General features: G+C 48.6%; 1 protein-coding gene across 1 annotated transcript in view; it reads left to right on the forward strand.

The window, feature by feature from the left end:
- Positions 1 to 18,257, forward strand: part of TGFA (transforming growth factor alpha) — a 108,345-nt gene that overhangs the window by 78,406 nt on the left and 11,682 nt on the right. Inside the window, exon 4 of the mRNA XM_060168953.1 lies at positions 7,999 to 8,119. Coding sequence (XP_060024936.1) covers positions 7,999 to 8,119 — 121 coding nt within the window. The remainder of the gene's footprint in view (positions 1 to 7,998; positions 8,120 to 18,257) is intronic.

Consider the following 18,257-nt stretch of genomic DNA (forward strand, 5'->3'; position numbering starts at 1 on the left):
TGCCTTTGCCTTAGAAATAGGCACAAGCAGGATGAACCCCATTGGAGTCAAATACCACTGGTGACTTTCTCTCTGAATGTGTGTCTGTTTTCCTCTCTCTCTCTCTCTCCGCCCACCCCACCCCACACACACACATACACACACACACACACACACGCGCGCGCACACACACACAGGTGTTGTGTTATTAAAAACAGTATCTTTGTAGGAAAATAGGAAATATGTTGTCTATGTTGTCTGCTTCTTCACCGATACCTTTCTTTGAATTTGGTTCCATCACGTCTGATTCCCCTTGGGTTTTACCCAAAGAGAGAAATGCTCAGAGGGAATTAAATTAGCTCAGATGCTCCCTTAGGTTCCCCCAGCATCTTGTTTAAAGCTGTAAAAGCAATTCAGAGTCCATTTTAGCTGTGCTCTAAGCCAGAAGCTCCCGATTTCTAGGCCATGAGCACCATGTAGCCCAGAGATTGGGGCTCTGGGGAGAGCATGCTTTGTGAGACCACTTAGTACCATCCTATGGACCAGCCCCCCACCCTACTTCCAGCTACTCCTCAGTTAAGCATCATCTGTGGACAGATAGAAATCTCTTTTGCATCTTTGTTTTTCAGCTACTACTCCCTTGTGGGAATAATAAGTCCCATATGTATAGTTCCCCACTCCTCCCCCAGATAAAGTAATACTTCCTGTTGCTTCTCCTAAAAGTGTGCCTTTCTGATTACTAGAAAGTAATCTGGTTTCCTAACTACCTAACAAGCTGAGAATTCCCCTTCCTCATTGCCAGTGATTTGTAGATTTTGATTATGTGCCTTCCCAGCATTTGTCTTCTTGGACTTGAATAGTGTCCTAATTTTCTACAGCTCTTTACTCTCTTAGAATCAGAGAGACCTGAGATAAAATCCCAACTCTCGTACTTTCTAGCTACGTGTCCACTGGCAAGTTTATCTAATCTTTAGTTTCCTGTTCTCATCTGAAAAACAGAGAATAGTAATGCTTACCCCACAGGGTGGTTTGAGGTTTTAGGAGATAAAATGGTATCCGCGTTCTTAAGTGGGGATGAAGGTATGGGTAGGGTCTAAAGTCAGTTTAAGACCAGGGAAAATGTGAAGATCAAATAGGGTCAAAAGTAGCCGGTGTTGGAAAAGATTGCTTAAAAAGTAGTAAATCTGTAGTCAGAGGTCATGTAATAGGAAAAATATATATCTTTTAAGTATAAGGTTTACTCTCAGGAAATTGAGCATCTTGGGGTGGGGGATGGTAGTAAAAACAATAGTGCTACACTCCCCCCATCCATGGAATGGCAAGAGGAATTGCAGGGCTACTTATTTTTCTCTCATCACTTAACTAAAACAAATGACCGCTCCCTCTTAAATGATGGTACTGTGGGGCTTCCCTGGTGGCGCAGTGGTTGAGAGTCTGCCTGCCAATGCAGGGGACACAGGTTCAGCCCCGGTCCAGGAAGATCCCACGTGCCGCGGAGCGGCTGGGCCCGTGAGCCATGGCCGCTGAGCCTGCGCGTCCGGAGCCTGTGCTCCGCAATGGGAGAGGCCACAAGAGTGAGAGGCCCGTGTACTGCAAAAAAAAAAAAAAAAATGATGGTACTGTGAAGCCAAACTGCTTTCAAATTGCTTTATATCTATTATTTTTAAAGTATCCACTGTCCTTAGTTTTAATAGTGAATGAGTTGAGTGATTGTATTTATGTCATACCACCGCCACACACATCCCAAATACAGCAAAATCGAATTCCCCTTGATTGGCCAGTAGGCCTTAAGAATAAGATGTGTTTTCCTACTTCTGTGAATGTAGCTGGGCTTACTCTTCTGTACTGCTGACTTCCACTGCTCGCTTGAAATTGCCCCCTTGTTCATCTGCCCCCTCACACAGCCTCAGGAAATGCCCTTATTAATTGTCTTCCTTTGTGGGATGTTCCTCTCTGTGGTTAAAGGTCAGCAGTGTTGCCATGCTTGATACTGACAACGCTCCTCCTTGGGATCATTTATAAAACTTCTAATAGTTCTTTTTCTCACTCCCCAAATGCCCAGGGAGACCAGGGTCCCTGCCTACCAGTCTCTGTCTGGAGAGGTGCCTGTGCTCTGTACCATCCATTTCTCTAAGCCCTGGCTTAGCACTTCCGCCACCCAGGTGTGAAGCCTCTGTACTAGCCTTTCCTTCACACGCTGGCTAAATTTTGCAGGTTCATGCATTGCCTCATGTAAGCCTAGAATTCCATCCCTGTAAACTGGGCCCACTGACAGCCTAAAGCGAGCCTTCTCCATCCCAGAACTGAGCCTAGACAACTTTGTGACTCTAGCCTGGCCCTGGGAGCATCAGCATGTGGGTCTCAGATGCACTCAGGTCCATATGCTCCCCTAGCTTCACCGGGGCTGCTGACCAGTTCCCATCTTCGTTAAATTCATCTACTGCCTTTTCTCTTAGACATTCCAGAAGCATTAGTTGGCTTTCCCACTATAGCATCTGAAGAGAAAATACTTCATCCCAGGTCAAAAACGTGGCTGAAAGTTCCTACTAAAAAGCCAGGTGTCACTCTTAAATTGTCAGAAAGTTAGCGATGATATTTGAGGAAGTAATGAAACGGCTATAAATGATGTAAGCTTTGCAACAGGCAAATGTGTTTGCAACTTCTAACACCTGGAGAAGAGAGTGAGGTATCCGCTCCCAGCGACCAGCCCAGCAGAAAGTCCAATTAGGGCCGCTTTTAGAGGGGGTGATCACCTCAGCGGGGTGGGCGCCGCTCCCAGGGGAGCAGGGCTGTCAGAAGGCGCTGTCCGGATGGCTGCCTCCCAGCCCTTCTGAACTGGAGAGCCCCCTGCTGTGAATCGAATCTGTGGCTTCCGTGCCCCTGGATTGCTATTCCAGACCCTCTTCCTGTGAGTGGGGCGGGGGCTCCAGGCCCTATGAGTGGGTCTGTGGTCTCTGGGCAAAGCTTTCACAGCTTCTCGGGAGAACAGGGGTGTCTGTGAGACATGCGTTTAGTTAACAAGCCCGAGAGGCCTCTCGTAAATTTCAGAGCAACAGGAACTGAGCGGCTTTGAAACTCCCGCGGCAGATGGGCTTGGTAGGTCTGTTCCTCAAACCAGAGCATTTGATTTTCCAGTCAGCCTGCGTGCTAATCAGACCTGGTGCCTGGTGGAGAGGAGGGCAGGGTCCTGGGCCCGGGGGAAGGGGCAGCCCTATCCTCCCTTGCCTGGACTTCCGCCCCGCCCCCCCTTGGAGTTTCCCTGTTGGCCTTTACTGCCTCCCTTTTCTAAATGAGGTGGGTTTTTTCCATTTTAAGTGTCTAGGCCTCTCCTTCCTTCACGTTGATATTTCCTTGAGTTTTCAGAAAGGAGAGAAAGAAAAATTAGAAGGGGAAGAAAGTAGAGGAGGGTAAAGGAAGAATAGGGAGAAGGAGAGCAGGAGGAAAGGAGAGAGACAGAGAGAGGCTTCGAGACTCATTCTCTGGGAAGATGCTGGAAGTTGGGGCGTTTCCTTATCAAGCTCATTGTTATTTAAGTTACTAGCAAATCCTCCACTTGTTATGACCGCCTGCCCTGCCTGGACGTAAGGCCAGCACCTGGCACGTAACCCACACTCAGAAAGTGGTGACTGTCTTCTCCCCTCCCAGCCTCCCCCAGAGTCCCTCTCCTCCAGAGCACCCCTGAAGCTTCTGGGAACATCAGTAGGACTGGTCTTGTCTGTGTGAGCTCAGCGTGCTGCAGTGTTGGGGTTTTCATTGCTGATTCTAGTGGTGTCTGAGGCAAACACCTTTAAAAGCCCTAAAACAGGGCTTCCCTGGTGGCGCAGTGGTTGAGAGTCCGCCTGCCGATGCAGGTTCGTGCCCTGGTCCGGGAAGATCCCACATGCCGCGGAGCGGCTGGGCCCGTGAGCCATGGCCGCTGAGCCTGCGCATCCGGAGCCTGTGCTCCGCAACGGGAGAGGCCACAACAGTGAGAGGCCGGCGTACCAAAAAAAAAAAAAAAAAAAAAAAAACAGCCCTAAAACAAGAGCAGTGCCTCCCCTTGACCTGTCACACTCAGCCCATGAGGCTTGCCCAGCACCTCCAGGCACAGGAGCCTACACCTCCCACTGAGGTTGCAGCAAGCGCAGAGGGCCAGGACGTGGCCCACCTGCGGACTGTATTTGCTTCCCTCCTCCCCGTCCACTTCCCCAGTGCAAACCACATCCCCCCAGAGCCTCTGAATGTGCTGTTGGAAACAGGACCCCCCCTCACTATGCACGATGAACCGCTCGGGGTTACGGATCACGATGGCTCCCAATGCAGTCTTGAACTAAATGCTCACTTTTAAGATGTTTGGGATTATACTAGGAGGACAAGCTTATGTAACGGAATAGAAACAGGAAGTTTACGTGAGTGCGTATGTGCGTGCGTGCGTGCGTACAGGCACGCAGGCAGCGTGTAGTTACATAGTTCTCCCTGATTGGTGGATTGAAGATGGGTTTTATTCCCTAAGATGTTTTTTTATTCTACATTGGCATTTACAAAAGGTTTCCACAGTGATGTATCACTTTTGTAATCAGGAAAAAGGTGTTTAAAATAAATAGCCTTTTAGTCATCATGATCATTGACTAGCATCAAGCTCCCTTGGTCCCCTCAGCACCCGGGCTTGAGTGGGAACGGTGGGATTGTGGAGGAGTGGGACCCCAAGCTCTAAGCATCAGACTCCCCTCCTTACCCTGGTCTCTGACCGCAGGGAGCAAATCCAGCAGGCATTTGCTGCCTTCACTGTGACCAGGGCAGGGAGTTTCCTCATTGCCTGGGCTCTTCGGCTCTTAGTGAGCTGTTGAACGACAGACGGTTTACGTTGGCAGATGCCTCTCTGTTGTCTTCGTGGAGGATGTCGTCCACCATAACACGTGAAGTCCCTTTCAAAAGCAGCTGCAGAAGAGAAGTTGCTCTCTGACCTTAGACTTGGGCAAAGCCGAGTCTGTCCTGCAAATGCAAAATAGGTGCATTTCTACTTAATGGACTGTGAACACCCTCACTGAGGTGGCTAGGAGACATGGAGCTTCAGCACATGCGCGGGACTGTCTGACGTGTGTCTTCATATGTAACCTGATACCTGAGCTCTTTGCTCTTTTCAACCCCTGCCCTTATATTCCTTTGCTCTGCTCTGTCCTTCCCTTTCTCACTGCCTCTCTGTTTCTTCCTCTCTGCCCCGCTCCCCTTCTCTGGCCCTTTCTCTCCATCTCTGTCTCTCCCTCCTTCCCTCTTTCCCTTCCTGTCTGTGTGTCTCCTCTGCCTCCTCCCCCCACCTAATTCTCCCTCCATCCCTCCCTCTCTGTGTTTCTCTCTCTCTCTCTCTCTCCCTCTCTCTCTCTCTCTCTCTCTCTCTCTCTCTCTCACACACACACACACACACACACGTCTTTCCCATTTGTGTCTCCTTTTTATGGTACCTATTTTTATAAAGCCTCCTCAAGTCGTTTATGAGATGAGGCCAAATAGCCGTAAATACAGGTTAAACGAGGTCGTGGCATTGAGTCTGCCCCTCCCCTGTCAGCTCCCAAAGACAGATCCTGAGTTTTCCTTTTAATGTATTTCTATTGACCTGACACTTGACCACAGAGAACCTCAGCAGATTCCAGGCTTTAGTATCACACAGGAGTTTGAAGAGCTGGAAGATGATCAGTTCCAACAAGGATCTCTTTCAGGATCCCTGTCATTTTACTTCTCTGAGAGGCCTTTTGTCTCTATCCTTTGTTTCCTCTGATACAAGCCTGTCTCTCAAACATTAGTGCACGTCAGAATCCCCTGTAGGGCAAATGGTACTGTATATCAATTCTACCTCAGTAAACCCAACTTCTAAAAAAAACCACCTGGAGAGTTTGTCACACGGATTACTGGGCCCCACCCCAAGGACCCTAATTCCATAGTGTGAGGTGGGGTCCATGAACTTGGCCTTCTGACGGGTTCTCGGGGGTGTGAAGCTGCTGGTCGCTAGACCACATTTTAAGAAGCCCGGCTCTAAGCCCTGACAAGGGACTCCCACAAGCCCCTTGGAGGTGGTTGTCTAAATGGCCTTTTGTAGAGCTTAGCAAAAGCCTTTTTTAATGTCTGAATCAAATTAGATCCACTAATCTCCAGCCACTTCATCTCTCCATATTTGCCCCTTGATGAGTTTAGTCAGCACAGAGACAGCAGTTATGTGAACTACAGCAGACCCTTCCAGCTTCAACTTACCATCCCAGTGTCCACTGTCAGCAAGTGGCCAAGTCACTCATCGGCCACCTGGGCCTGGGACTCACAGGTAGCTGTTACCAGCCAAGGCAGTTGGAACCCATGTCCTAGAGGCCCCTGCTGGACGGGGATGTGCTGCCGTCAAGAGCAGGGCCGTCCAACAGCCCTGCATCACCATCTGCACCTGGCTCTGGGCTTCCCAGCTTGTCCTCACATGTGAAAGTCACTATCTTAGTAGCTGAAGGGCCCACCTTGACTTTTAGTTATGCTGCACTGAACCTATGGAGGGAGGGGGAGATTATATACTAGAGTGGTCTTGTCACGTGTGGGGACTCATTAGCATAGTGGGATTGTCAGTTATGATAACAGAAGAGCTAACAGCTGAGCGATACGTACCAGACAGTTTGCTGAGCACAGTATTTAACCCGCTTGGCCTCGCTCAGCCTCAGAGCCATGTTGAGGCAGTGGACTCCCCATCTCACAGGGGCGGAAGCTCAGCACCACATCCAGGCGGCAGAGGCAGGACCCAGACCCGTGTCTCTCTGCCTCCTAAGCCCACACTCATAACCTCTGAGTGTCCTCTCGCCTTCTGCATCACGGACTCTGCTATATTTTTAGCCTCTGCTTTTTCCACTGGAATTATGAGGTTTCCAAAATTATGATTCTTCTGGAAGTAATAGACAGCAACATGAGTTTACTATTTCGTGGTGGTCAAAAATCCCACAGTATGAAATTGGGGCTTAATTCACTCAAAGAGCAAGTTCTCCAAGCACATATTTTTTTCCCCAAAAAATACTTGAGAAAGACCCACTCCCCGAATGCCTGAAACACAAGATATAAGAGGGCCCCCTGAAAGACGCAACAGAAACATGTATCATGCCATCTTGAAATTGCTATCTACTATGTCTCAAGGGTTATTTGGACAAAACAAGGCTATTGGAGTCTAATAAAATAAATCCAAAGTGATACCCTTTGGGCTGGCCATTAGGTCATGTGTGGTTCCTTACCGTGCTTCCAGGTGGCCTGAGAGGTTTGGTGATGCCCCAAACCCTTGAGAGTTACAGGTGCCAGGGCTCCGAGTGGACCCAACTCTGCTGCCTCTCCCTCCGCATCAAGGCTTTCCCAGTACTGCCTGTGCCACTCCTGGGTGGACTTCTATGCATTAAGTCATCTTCATGGCATGATCACGCCTAATCCTACCACCCCAGAAAGGCCCTACCACCATGTTCATGTAAATCCTTCCCAGACTTCCTCACATCTAAATTTCTGTTTGTTTGTTTAAATAGAATCATACTATACAGAGCACATTGGAAATGCACTAGTTCACTTACAGTCATATGTCATGGACATCTTTTTGCGTCATTATTCTTCCTCAGCATCAATTTAATGGCTTTCGAGTACTCTTTTGTGCCTTTCTTCGGTTTCCTACCTTTAAAACAGATTTTTATGAAGGCTCTCTTTTAAAAAGTCATCACTATCACCTTGCAAAAGTAAAATTAGGTCCTTCTTGGGGAACGGGCTTTAAAAGTACAATTGCTCTGGTGTCTCTGAATTACACTGAGTCTTTTGGAAAGATTGTTTTGTTTTCTACAAAGTTAAGTAAATAAGTAAAGCCCCACTGGAAGGCTCACACTGCAGGCATCTCTGGTCCTGTACTGGCTGTTAGAAAGTTAGAGCTGAAGAGGAGGTACTGGTAGAGACCAGAAAACCCAGCCCTCCAGGCTCCCTCTCCGGTGGGGTGGACCCGTGGGATGTCTGGCTATGCCTTGGATCTGAGCCGAATGTCTTTTCTCTCCCCAGCAGACCCACCCGTGGCCGCAGCTGTGGTGTCCCATTTTAATGACTGCCCTGCTTCCCACAGTCAGTTCTGCTTCCATGGAACCTGCAGGTTTTTGGTGCAGGAGGACAAGCCAGCATGTGTGTAAGTGTCCCCTGGGGTTCTGGGGTGCTGGGGCTGCCCACGCGCCAGCAACCCACTAAAAGAGCACTTCCCTCCAGAAGCCATGCCCGAGGCCCCTGAGAGCCTTGCAGCCGACGTGTTAGAGAATCAGAACAGCGGGCTGAGGGACACCTGCTTCAAACCCAGTTGGTGAAAAATCCAGGTTCCAGAGCCCTGGCCCAGAGCCACTGAGGCAGAACTCCTAGAGTTTAGAGCCTGGGGATCTGCATTTTTAACAAGCACCTCAGGTGACTCCTGGGTTCAACAAAGTCTGAAAATTCCTGGATTCACTTTTTTTTCCTTTTTTTTTTTTAATTGAAGTATAGCTGATTTACAATGTTGTGCTAGTTTCAGGTGTACAGCAAAGCCATTCAGTTATTCCTATATATTTTTTTATATAAAGAATATATTCTTTTTCAGATTCTTTTACATTATAGGTTATTACCAGATAGTGAATATAGTTCCCTGTGCTCTACAGTAGGACCTTGTTGTTTATTTTTTATATAGTAGTGCATATCTGTTAATCCCAACCTCCTAATTTTGGTTCAAGTTGAATTCACTACTTAGAATTTCTGGAGGGCAAGGCACTTGTTTGGATCCCTTTGAACAGCTGGAGTCTCTTAAGATGAGGTCTCTGCCCTCATCCAGCTAATAAAATAAGCCAGAAGTGCACACAGAGGGTTGGTGTGCATGAGTGGTAACAGAGCAAAGCAATTTGGAAATAAAGATGCAGGCCAGGGCGTGGCATTTGCCACCGCAGGCTGAGCATGGGCCCCCGGGGGCTGCTTCTGAAAACATAGCTGAGCCCCACCCCAGTCCCCTGAATCAGAATCTCCAGGAATGGGACCCAGGAGTCACATTAGGAGCCACCAGTGATTGCCACGGTCAGCCCGACTGGGCAAGAAAGGCCCATAAGGAAAGCTTCCCGGAGCAGGTGTCGGGGATTGGCTGGTGTGGAGAGCAGAGAGGTTGCTCCAGGCCTGGAGTGTTGGGCGACCTGCCGTTACAGTCAGCGAGGCCACAGTCGGGAGGAGACAAGGTTGGAGATGAATTGGAAGCCAGAGCCTGTTGGAAGTGAGCCTTTATTCTCTAGGCAGTGGGAGCCGTGCCACTCGTGGCAAGGGGTGTTTTAGGGAAGTAAATCTGTGCGTGGTGGAGTACGGTTAGGTGGCCCTATAGTCAGCCTTGGCACTGTTGACTTTTGGGGCTGGGTAACCCCTTGCTGTGAGAGCTCGCCTGTGCACTGAAGGGTGTTAGCAACCCTGGCCTCTACCCACTACGTGCCACCTCCTCCCCCCAACAGTCGTGACAATCAAAAATGTCTCCAGACATTGCCAGATGTCCCCCAGGATGGGGGTGGGGGGGTTGGGGGCAGAGGAAGAATTGCCCTCTACCCCCATTAAGAACCACCCATGTCTATGAAGTTGCCATTTTTGTAGGTGAAAAACGGTTAGAAGTCAGCAATTTCGTATGATCCAAACTAATAATACCAGTAAATAATACTAGATGTTAATAAAAGCCAGCATTTACTGGGCTTTGCTTCATGCCAGGCGACGTTCTAAGCATGACCCATGTGTTAATTCGTGTAATCCTCAGAATGATCCCGTGAGGTGGGCACAGAGAAGCTGTGCCCAGATCACATAGCAGAGCTCACATCCAGACCCAGCCTGTCTGGCTCCTAAAACTGCATTCTTAACCATGATGCTTAAGGGTATCGGATGAGTAGCCCAGGAGAGACTGGGGACCGGGAAAGCCTGCCACAGTAAGTGGTGGTGGGTAGGGCTTTCCTCTTCCTGAGGTGCAGCTGTGTGAGCCTGGGCGGGCCCCTCGGGGTGCCTCTGAAGCCTGGAGAGGCACGCTGGCCACCTTCCTCCTGGGAGGCCTGGGTGAGGCCCCCAGGCCACATCTGCAGAGCCAAGAGCCCTCCCCACCCCTAAATACAAAGCATGATGATGACAATAGTCTTCGTCATTCATGGTGATCATTCTTATTAAAATACACATAGGAGCCTCTGGGAGCTGATGGGATTTTTTTTTTTTTTGGGGGGTACACGGGCCTCTCACTGTTGTGGCCTCTCCCGTTGTGGAGCACAGGCTCCGGATGCGGAGGCTCAGTGGCCATGGCCCACGGGCCCAGCCGCTCCACAGCATGTGGGATTCTCCTGGACCGGGGCATGAACCCATGTCCCCTGCATCGGCAGGCGGACTCTCAGCCACTGCGCCACCAGGAAAGCCCTGATGGGATTATTTTTGATCGTAGGCTGGTCATTATGGAAAAACACTGGCCCTGAAGGAAGGGTGGCTTCTTGGCCTAGATCTCAGGAAGCCTACCAGTGCCGCTGGCGGAAGGCCCTCTCCCCTCCAGCGGTGCCCGGTGCCGGGACCTCAGGCTGCCCCGGGCTGTGTGATGGGAGAGAGAGAGGGGAGTTCTGATCAAAAGTGTGTCAGAAGTTCAGTTTTTCCACCAGATGAGGGACTGTTGTAAACTCTGAGAGCTGGCAGCCTTGAGCCTGGGTCGGCAGGTAACCTTGCCTGTGGCCGAGCCCCCTTCGGCTGGCGGACGCCTTCCGAGAGCAGGGGGTGGTGGCTCCCTTGTTCTGTTCAGTCCAGATCCCAAGCCCCGCTCGTGGCTCAGGGAGATCACTGTCCATCACATTTACACACCATTACGTGCTGGTGGTCAGGAAGACTGGCTGTCTCTCTCCCCACTCACCCTATAACTATGACTGTTAATAATAGTAGTAAGCTCTCTGTGAAAGCTGTAACTGTGTGCCGGGCCGGCTCCCAGCACTCCACATACAGTGGCTCATGGAGTCCTCCCATTCTCCCAGCTTCCCTCTCAAGTAGAGGTTCTTGCCCTTATTGTATGAATGAGAAAACGGAGGCTCAGAGAAGTTAGGCGACTTGCCCGGAGCCCCAGAGCCCATAAATGGTGGAGCTGGGGTTCAGTCCCATCAATTCCAACCCCGAAACCCATGTTCTCAGCTGTTGCCCCTGAGGGCACTCTGTCTCAGCCTCACAGAGTTCCCCTCAAATAGCTCTTATTTCCAGGAAAGGTGTTGGCACCTTCCCCCTGCAGGTAAACCTTCCTCCAGAGGAAGGTCAGGGTCATTCCTACACTCGTTACCCTCAGCACAAACTCTCAATGAATCCTTCCTGTGGGCCGAGGGCAGGGTCTACAGAATCAGCGGAGCCCCTGCTGCAGTGTGGGAAAGCTGACCGTCTGTGGGGAGGCGTGGCCACGTGAACCTTTACCGCCTCTTTACCTCAGTTTCCCCGCTGGATCTTGGCGGCCCAGGGGTGGTATTCAGCCCACAGACATGTTTCATACCACGGTAGATGAGTCTGCCTCGTGCTTTGGTGGTTGTAATTAGCTGTCCACATTTTGGAAGTCAGGCTTTACATCTCCAGGCAGACGCCAGCTTCTCTGGAACACAGCCTGCCTCCCCCCGCAAGTTCCCCAGTTTCCACCTCTTCCTGCTGGTCCCCAACACTGAAGCCAAAGTCGGTCCCCAGTCATTCCTGTTGCCCGCTCTGTTCCGCTCACGCCAGCCTGCTTTGCTCACTTCTGCCGCCACATGAGCTTGTAAGCTCAGTGAGGGCAGGACCACGCCTTATACCTTTTTGTATTTACCTTTTTGTATTTGTATTCATTAATTCCCACCAGACCAAAAACTGTGAGTCCACGCAGAGAAAGCAAAACCTGCTGTCCCCGCTCTTAGAACTACCCCAGCTTTAGGGAGCTGACACACTCGTCCTTGTCAATAAAACTGACCTACCTTGAAGTTAAGGCCGTGTCAGTCACGGCCTTACAGGAAAACCCACAGGGGCCCAAGATTATAGTCCGAAAAGAGGGAGCTCTTTCTAAAATACTGTCATTCTTAAGCTTTGTTTTCCATAAGAACAATAGTCCTTAGGTTTCCAGAGAACTAAAATGACATCTCACACTAAAATATGAGATAAGGGAAAAAAGTTACAACAAATAACTAGTCAGAAATCACCAAAGGTAGTGAACATTATCCTGAAACATTTATGCTTCAGATGAACCCTAGATTGTATCTTTGGTCTCCCTTTAATAAATCCCTTCTGGGAGCCAACCACTTCAGAAAACAAATAGGGAAAGAATTTCCAAAGGTAGTAAGTAAAACCGTAGAAATGCAAGGTTAGGACTCAAACACGGTTTTTTTCCCTGAGGCAGATTCTGCAAACCGTTGGTCTGCTGCCTGCAGAAACCTTCAAACAAAGGAAAACAGTTGAAGGAAGCCACCCGGGTGACAGGTTTTCAGGGTTCCAGTGTTGGCAGCCAGTGACAACTCATCAAAGTGTCTCACCTATCCAAAAAATGCCCCTCGGTGACTAAACACCCTGACTTTCCCACAGCAAAGTGTGAAAGCACATTGCTGTCAGCCAAGGAAAACATTCCACCTGGCTCTGGCCACAGCACATTCCAGTGGGATCTGAACAGAGTCAAACACCCAGAGCGGGGTGACCACCTTCAGTGCGCAAGCAGACTGCCTGTGTGACCAAGATCACGCCATCAGGATTGGGAGTGGTTTTCTTGTTGGTGCGTGAGCCACTTTATGTAGATCTACTGTCATCTCAATAACCAGCAGGTGGTGGGGTGTAGGGCTAAGACGTTAAGACATCACCCACCCACAGGTCTGGAGAAAGTGCACGCCCTCTCTCTACCCCCAGCGGAAGCAGGTACTGAGGGTCACGCACCAGGCAGGATAACGCAGCAGTTAAAGGCATGGATTTGGACATCAGACAGATCTGAGTGACTTAGCCCCGTTAAGCCTCAGTTTCTTTGTGTATAAAATGGAGAGATTAGTACTTCTCAGGATGGTAATGAGGACCCAGTGACCATAATGCAAGCAGAGCTTTTGCTGTCCAAGACAGGAGCCACTAGCCACGTGTGGCTATTTAATTTATTTAATTAATTAAAATTTAGTTTTTCACAGAAGTAGAGCCACGGATGTAGGAAACACACTTATGGTTACCAGGGGTTACGGGGGAGAGGGATACACTGGTAGCTTGGGATTGACATATACGCACTACTCGATATATACAATAGATAACTAATAAGAACCTGCTGTATAGCACAGGGAATAGTCTGTAATGGCCTATATGGGAAAAGAACCTAAAAAAAGAGTGGATATGTGTATATGTGTAACTGATTCACTTTGCTGTACACCTGAAACGAACACATCGTTGTAAATCAACGATACTCCAATAAAATTTGTTTTTCAGTCTCACTAGCCGCATTTCAAGTACTCAGTACCTCTAGGCAGCTAGCGGCTACTGTATTAGCACACATACAGACACTCTTTCCATCATCACAGAAAGTTCTTCTTAAATGTATTTTTTTATTGAAGTATCGTTGGTTTACAATGTTGTGTTCATTTCTGCTGTACAGCAAGGTGACTCAGATCTACATATATATACATTCTTTTTTATATTCTTTCCCATTATGGTTTATCCCCAGATACTGACTATAGTTCCCTGTGCTATACAGTAGGACTTTGTTGTTTATTCTCTGTGTGATAGTTTGCATCTACTAACCCCAAACTCCCAATCCATCTGTCCCCCACTCCCCCTCCCCCTTGGCAATAGACAAATCTGTTCTCTATGTCTGTGAGTCTGTTTCTGTTTCATAGATAGGTTCATTCGTGCCATATTTTAGATTCCACATATAAGTGATATCATATGATATTGCCTTCTCTTTCTAACTTCACTTGGTGTGATAATCTCTAGTTGCATCCATGTTGCTGCAAATGGCTTCTTTTGTTCTTTTTTATGGCTGAGTAGTATCCCATTGTATATATGTACCACATCTTTATCCATTCATCTGTCGAATCATCACGGAAAGTTCTATTAGCACATTAGAGAATACTGAAGCCCAGTTCCTAGCAGAGCATAAGAACAGCCATCATCAGCACGATCACCATTGTGAACAGCACATTGTTACCATCACCACAGCTGAAGGATCCAAGTCCTGCTGAAGAAGCAGTGAAAGTTGGGTAGACCATGGAACCCAGGGCTGTACAATGAGGAAGCCCCTACTCCCTCCAGCCCACTCCTCCCGAGCGCCCCAAGCAGAGAGGTTCTAGGACGTGGTAAATCCAGTTCTTGAAGCCAAAAATGGGTAAACCCAGTACAGGTGTCCTGCGACTCATGTCCCCACTCCCACCACGGCCCTATGGATTTTCTCCATGCTAAAGGCAAGTTGGTATAAACGTTTTTCTAAAACCATGGTCCCTGGCCCTTGGTCACCTTGGTTCTTGGCCCCCATATTAAAAACTTTATCTCAGAGCCTGTGCCAAAAGGCGTGGCTACAAATCAGAGCACTAGCCTCCTGCCAGAGGGTACACCATTGTTTATGAAGACGTTGTCTCTCGAGAGCCTGGAAAATGCTCCCATTCTTTTATTTACATTTTTGGCACTCGTACAGCCCTTCCTTTGTGTCAGGCACTTCACAAGATGTTAACTCATTTAATGCTCATAACTCTATGAGGTAAGTTTTATTACTATCATGTTTTAAGGACGCAGAACGAGTGCCACAGAGAGGTTGAGTAACTGGCTCAAGATCACACAGGCATTACGCGGGGAATGGGATTCAAACGAATGACGCTTTGGCTCCAAAGTCTGTACCATGTTGTGCCCACTTGCGGGATAATGTCCCGAGGAAGTAATCTCAAATGCAAACAAAATGTGTACACAAAGATAATCCCCTGGCATTGTTTATGATATCAAAATTGGGTACAGCCTAAATGGTAAGGGTTCAGTGAAGCAAATCATGTATAATTTACTTTACAGCCATTTTAAACAACTTCTGCAGTTTCCTAATGACATAGTAAAATGGTGAAGAGATGTTAAATGAGAAATTGATGCAAAATCGTATTTTTTTAAAATCTTAACTATGTTAAAAACTACATAGAAGTAGTCCAGAAGAACTCCTTGTCAATCAGACTGCCATTTAAGGTGGTAGGGTGTACAACAATGTGGACTTTTCTTTTCTTTGTCTTTCTGTTCTGTTATATTGTGATGTATGTCCTTTCCAATTTGCTTAGAAACATTCTTTCTCTAGTTGGAGAACATTTTCCTTAAGGGAGAAAAAAACCACACTTATAAGAGCACAGCTCTACATGCATTATCCTATTTCTTTAAAATTTTAAAAGGCACTGTGAACCAGGTACTTAGGGACTTAGGGGAAACACTGAGCAACTGGACAGGACTAGAAGGTCTGAAAACCCTCAGCAGAGGAGAAAGAAAGGCATATCATTGATCATTTAATTCTTGTTAAAATGAGGAGGCCTAAGCCACAAAGTTTGCTCCTAAGAAAAGCACCAAAGCAACCTCCAAACCGAATCAGTAACAAAAATGAGAAGGTCTCAGGGACTCGCCTGGCTGGAGCCCGTTGCCTTTCGTCTTCAGCCACGGTGGCCCCTGTAGCTCAGACAAGCTCCTTGACCCTCCCGTGCTACACTCTTTCCTCTCTTTCTTATGTACTTCTTTTTTATTCTTATCTGGGGGAACAGCCTACATGTGATTCCAGAGCCTCATTTTCAGAATTATGAAGACAGAATCAGCATTCCAGAGTCTTGTGTTTGACGATATCCACTCTCGACAGATAAAATTGAATGGTCAAATGTTATAAGAAAATGTTCAGCCTTACACATGTGCCATTCCCCTTCGTGACAGAAAAATTCCTATTTTGCTCAGATTCCTTTCTCTTTTTTTTTTTTTGCGGTACGCGGGCCTCTCACTGCTGTGGCCTCTCCCGTTGCGGAGCACAGGCTCCGGACGCACAGGCTCAGCGGCCACGGCTCACGGGCCCAGCCGCTCCGCGGCATGTGGGATCTTCCCGGACCGGGGCACGAGCCCGCGTCCCCTGCATCGGCAGGCGGGCTGTCAACCACTGCGCCACCAGGGAAGCCCTCAGATTCCTTTCTTAAACAGAGGTGCCGCATCTCCCATTTCTCCTGCACCTGAATGAGAGGGCCCACTGTACAGCTCCCAACCTGGGGAAATGCCCAGGGAGAGACGGGGGAAGAGAGGAAGGAGAAGGGGGAGGGGCAGATTTTGAATTGTTGGGTCTTGATTCTGTGTCCTTAAATGACCTTCTACCTCAGTGGTTCTCAGGCCTCAACATTAGAGTCACTTGGGTGCCCAGACCAATTGGATGGGCATCTCCAAGGGTATGACCATGGCCCCGGCATTCTCCAGAGCTTCCAAGGTGATTCCAATGTACAGCCAGGTGGGAAGCAGTGCCTACCTGAGGTAGAGACAGCAGCTGAGTCAAGCGTGATTCATTTGTGACCAGGTGAGGTGACTTTTCCCCTCATTGTGTGACTTATGCTAAAATAATTGCGTAGTTAAGTCTAATATTAGTAGAAGCTTGGGAAACTTTTTTTAAATGTATGTCACCAAACCTTTTCTTGCTCCCCCGCTAGTAAAGAGCAACTGAGAAGCATCCCTGTATTACAGTCGACTGGGGAGAAGAAAGGACCTCCCTCCACCCCAAGGCCAGAAAGTCTAAATTGTGTTCTCAACTTTGACTGCCCATTGGAATCATCTGGGAGCTCTAAAAATGCTGATGCCCAGGCCTTACTCCCAGTGATTCTGATTTAGTTGGTCTGAGCTGTGGCCTGGACCTCAGGATTTTTTCAAGCTCCCCAGGCCATTCCAATGGCCAGCCAGAGTTGATTTCGCTGGTAAACCTTCACGGTGGCTTTCAACTCAGGCTTCATCAGAATACCCTCGGCCTTTTCTTTAAGACACCCGGGCCCCATTTTCAGAGAGATTTTGACCTGGGAGGTCCTGGGAGAAGCTCAAGTATCTGGACCACTGGCTGTTCTGCCTCCCAGCTGCAGCTGGGCTGCTTGGTGCTAAGACTTGCTCTTCTTGGAGTTCACCTGGGCCATGACCTGGAGTCTCGTGTATTAGGCAGCAACTCAGGTGCTCCCCGTGCCTCACTGGGGAAGTTTTCATTCAGAAGCAAGCTGAGCTCCCTAACTCAATGAGACTGGGGTTTGAATGTTTACTGCTGTGACACTAAGTGGACAGAGGCATTCTTTTCGGCATGAAGACTTTCCTAATGGGAAAGACCTCTGCCTGGGGCAGTACTGAGGCCAGGCTGGTTGGAAAGGGCCCAGCACACACATGGCAGGAAGAGGATGGAAAGTCAGCAAAATGTGACCCAGCCTAGAGGGTTATCTTCCCTAGTGGGTTAAGACGGCACTGTTTGGGGGCATCTTTGCAACTTGCTACACCCACAGCAGGAAGACCTCTTTATGGGGCAATCAGCCACCCCTCTTCCTTTTTGCTGTGCAGTTTGTGAGTTTGCCATTGGATCACTATCCCAGAGTAGTATCTTCTGGATTAATTTCCATTACCCCAGAAAGGTCTCCTTCACAGTTGAGATCCTTAGGTTTTTAACTCCTGAATCTGCCCGCCCCATCTGTAAAACAAGGTAAACAGCAGCCCAGACCTCCCATGCAGTAGTCATTGTTGGGATTAACAGAGATCGTTCCTGTAGGAGTTTAGCATAGCCTTCATTGATAATGTAATTAGCACTAAGCTCCCACTATTTTATTTAAATGGGATTTCTTAGAGTCCCCAGCATTGATTTGTTAATTCATAGGGTTTCCAGAACCAAGCAGTTGAGGAGGTGTTAGAATCCTCCTCTCCCAGGGCCTGCAGGTTAGAGTAGGAACGTCTCTAGCTGGGTGAAATTGCCTCCTGAGGTGCTCTTCCTATAGCCTGGACCTTTCACGAATAGCTGTGCAAACCCTCATCACACTACCCTTCCCTAGGAGGAAGCAGACTGACACCCAGCTACAGAGAAGTCTCACTGGCTTGACTGCAACTCCTGGTTAGACATCTAACAATCCATCCCAAAGCCCAGGCTCCCCAACCCTCTTCTGCTCTGTGGTTCACCAGAGTTTTTGTAGAGCTAGGTCTTGCCTGCGGGAGCCCGGAGGCTGGCCTAAAGTGAGGCTGGTGGGAGAGGCAGCCAGAGAGGTGGGCATAGTCCTAAGGGCCTTCAGAGAAGGAGAGGCTATAGGGAGATCCATAGAAAGAGCTATGGAAAATGGATGGATGGATGACTGGGCGAATGA

Source organism: Lagenorhynchus albirostris, chromosome 13 (assembly GCF_949774975.1).
Source record: "Lagenorhynchus albirostris chromosome 13, mLagAlb1.1, whole genome shotgun sequence".
Lineage (NCBI taxonomy): Eukaryota > Metazoa > Chordata > Mammalia > Artiodactyla > Delphinidae > Lagenorhynchus > Lagenorhynchus albirostris.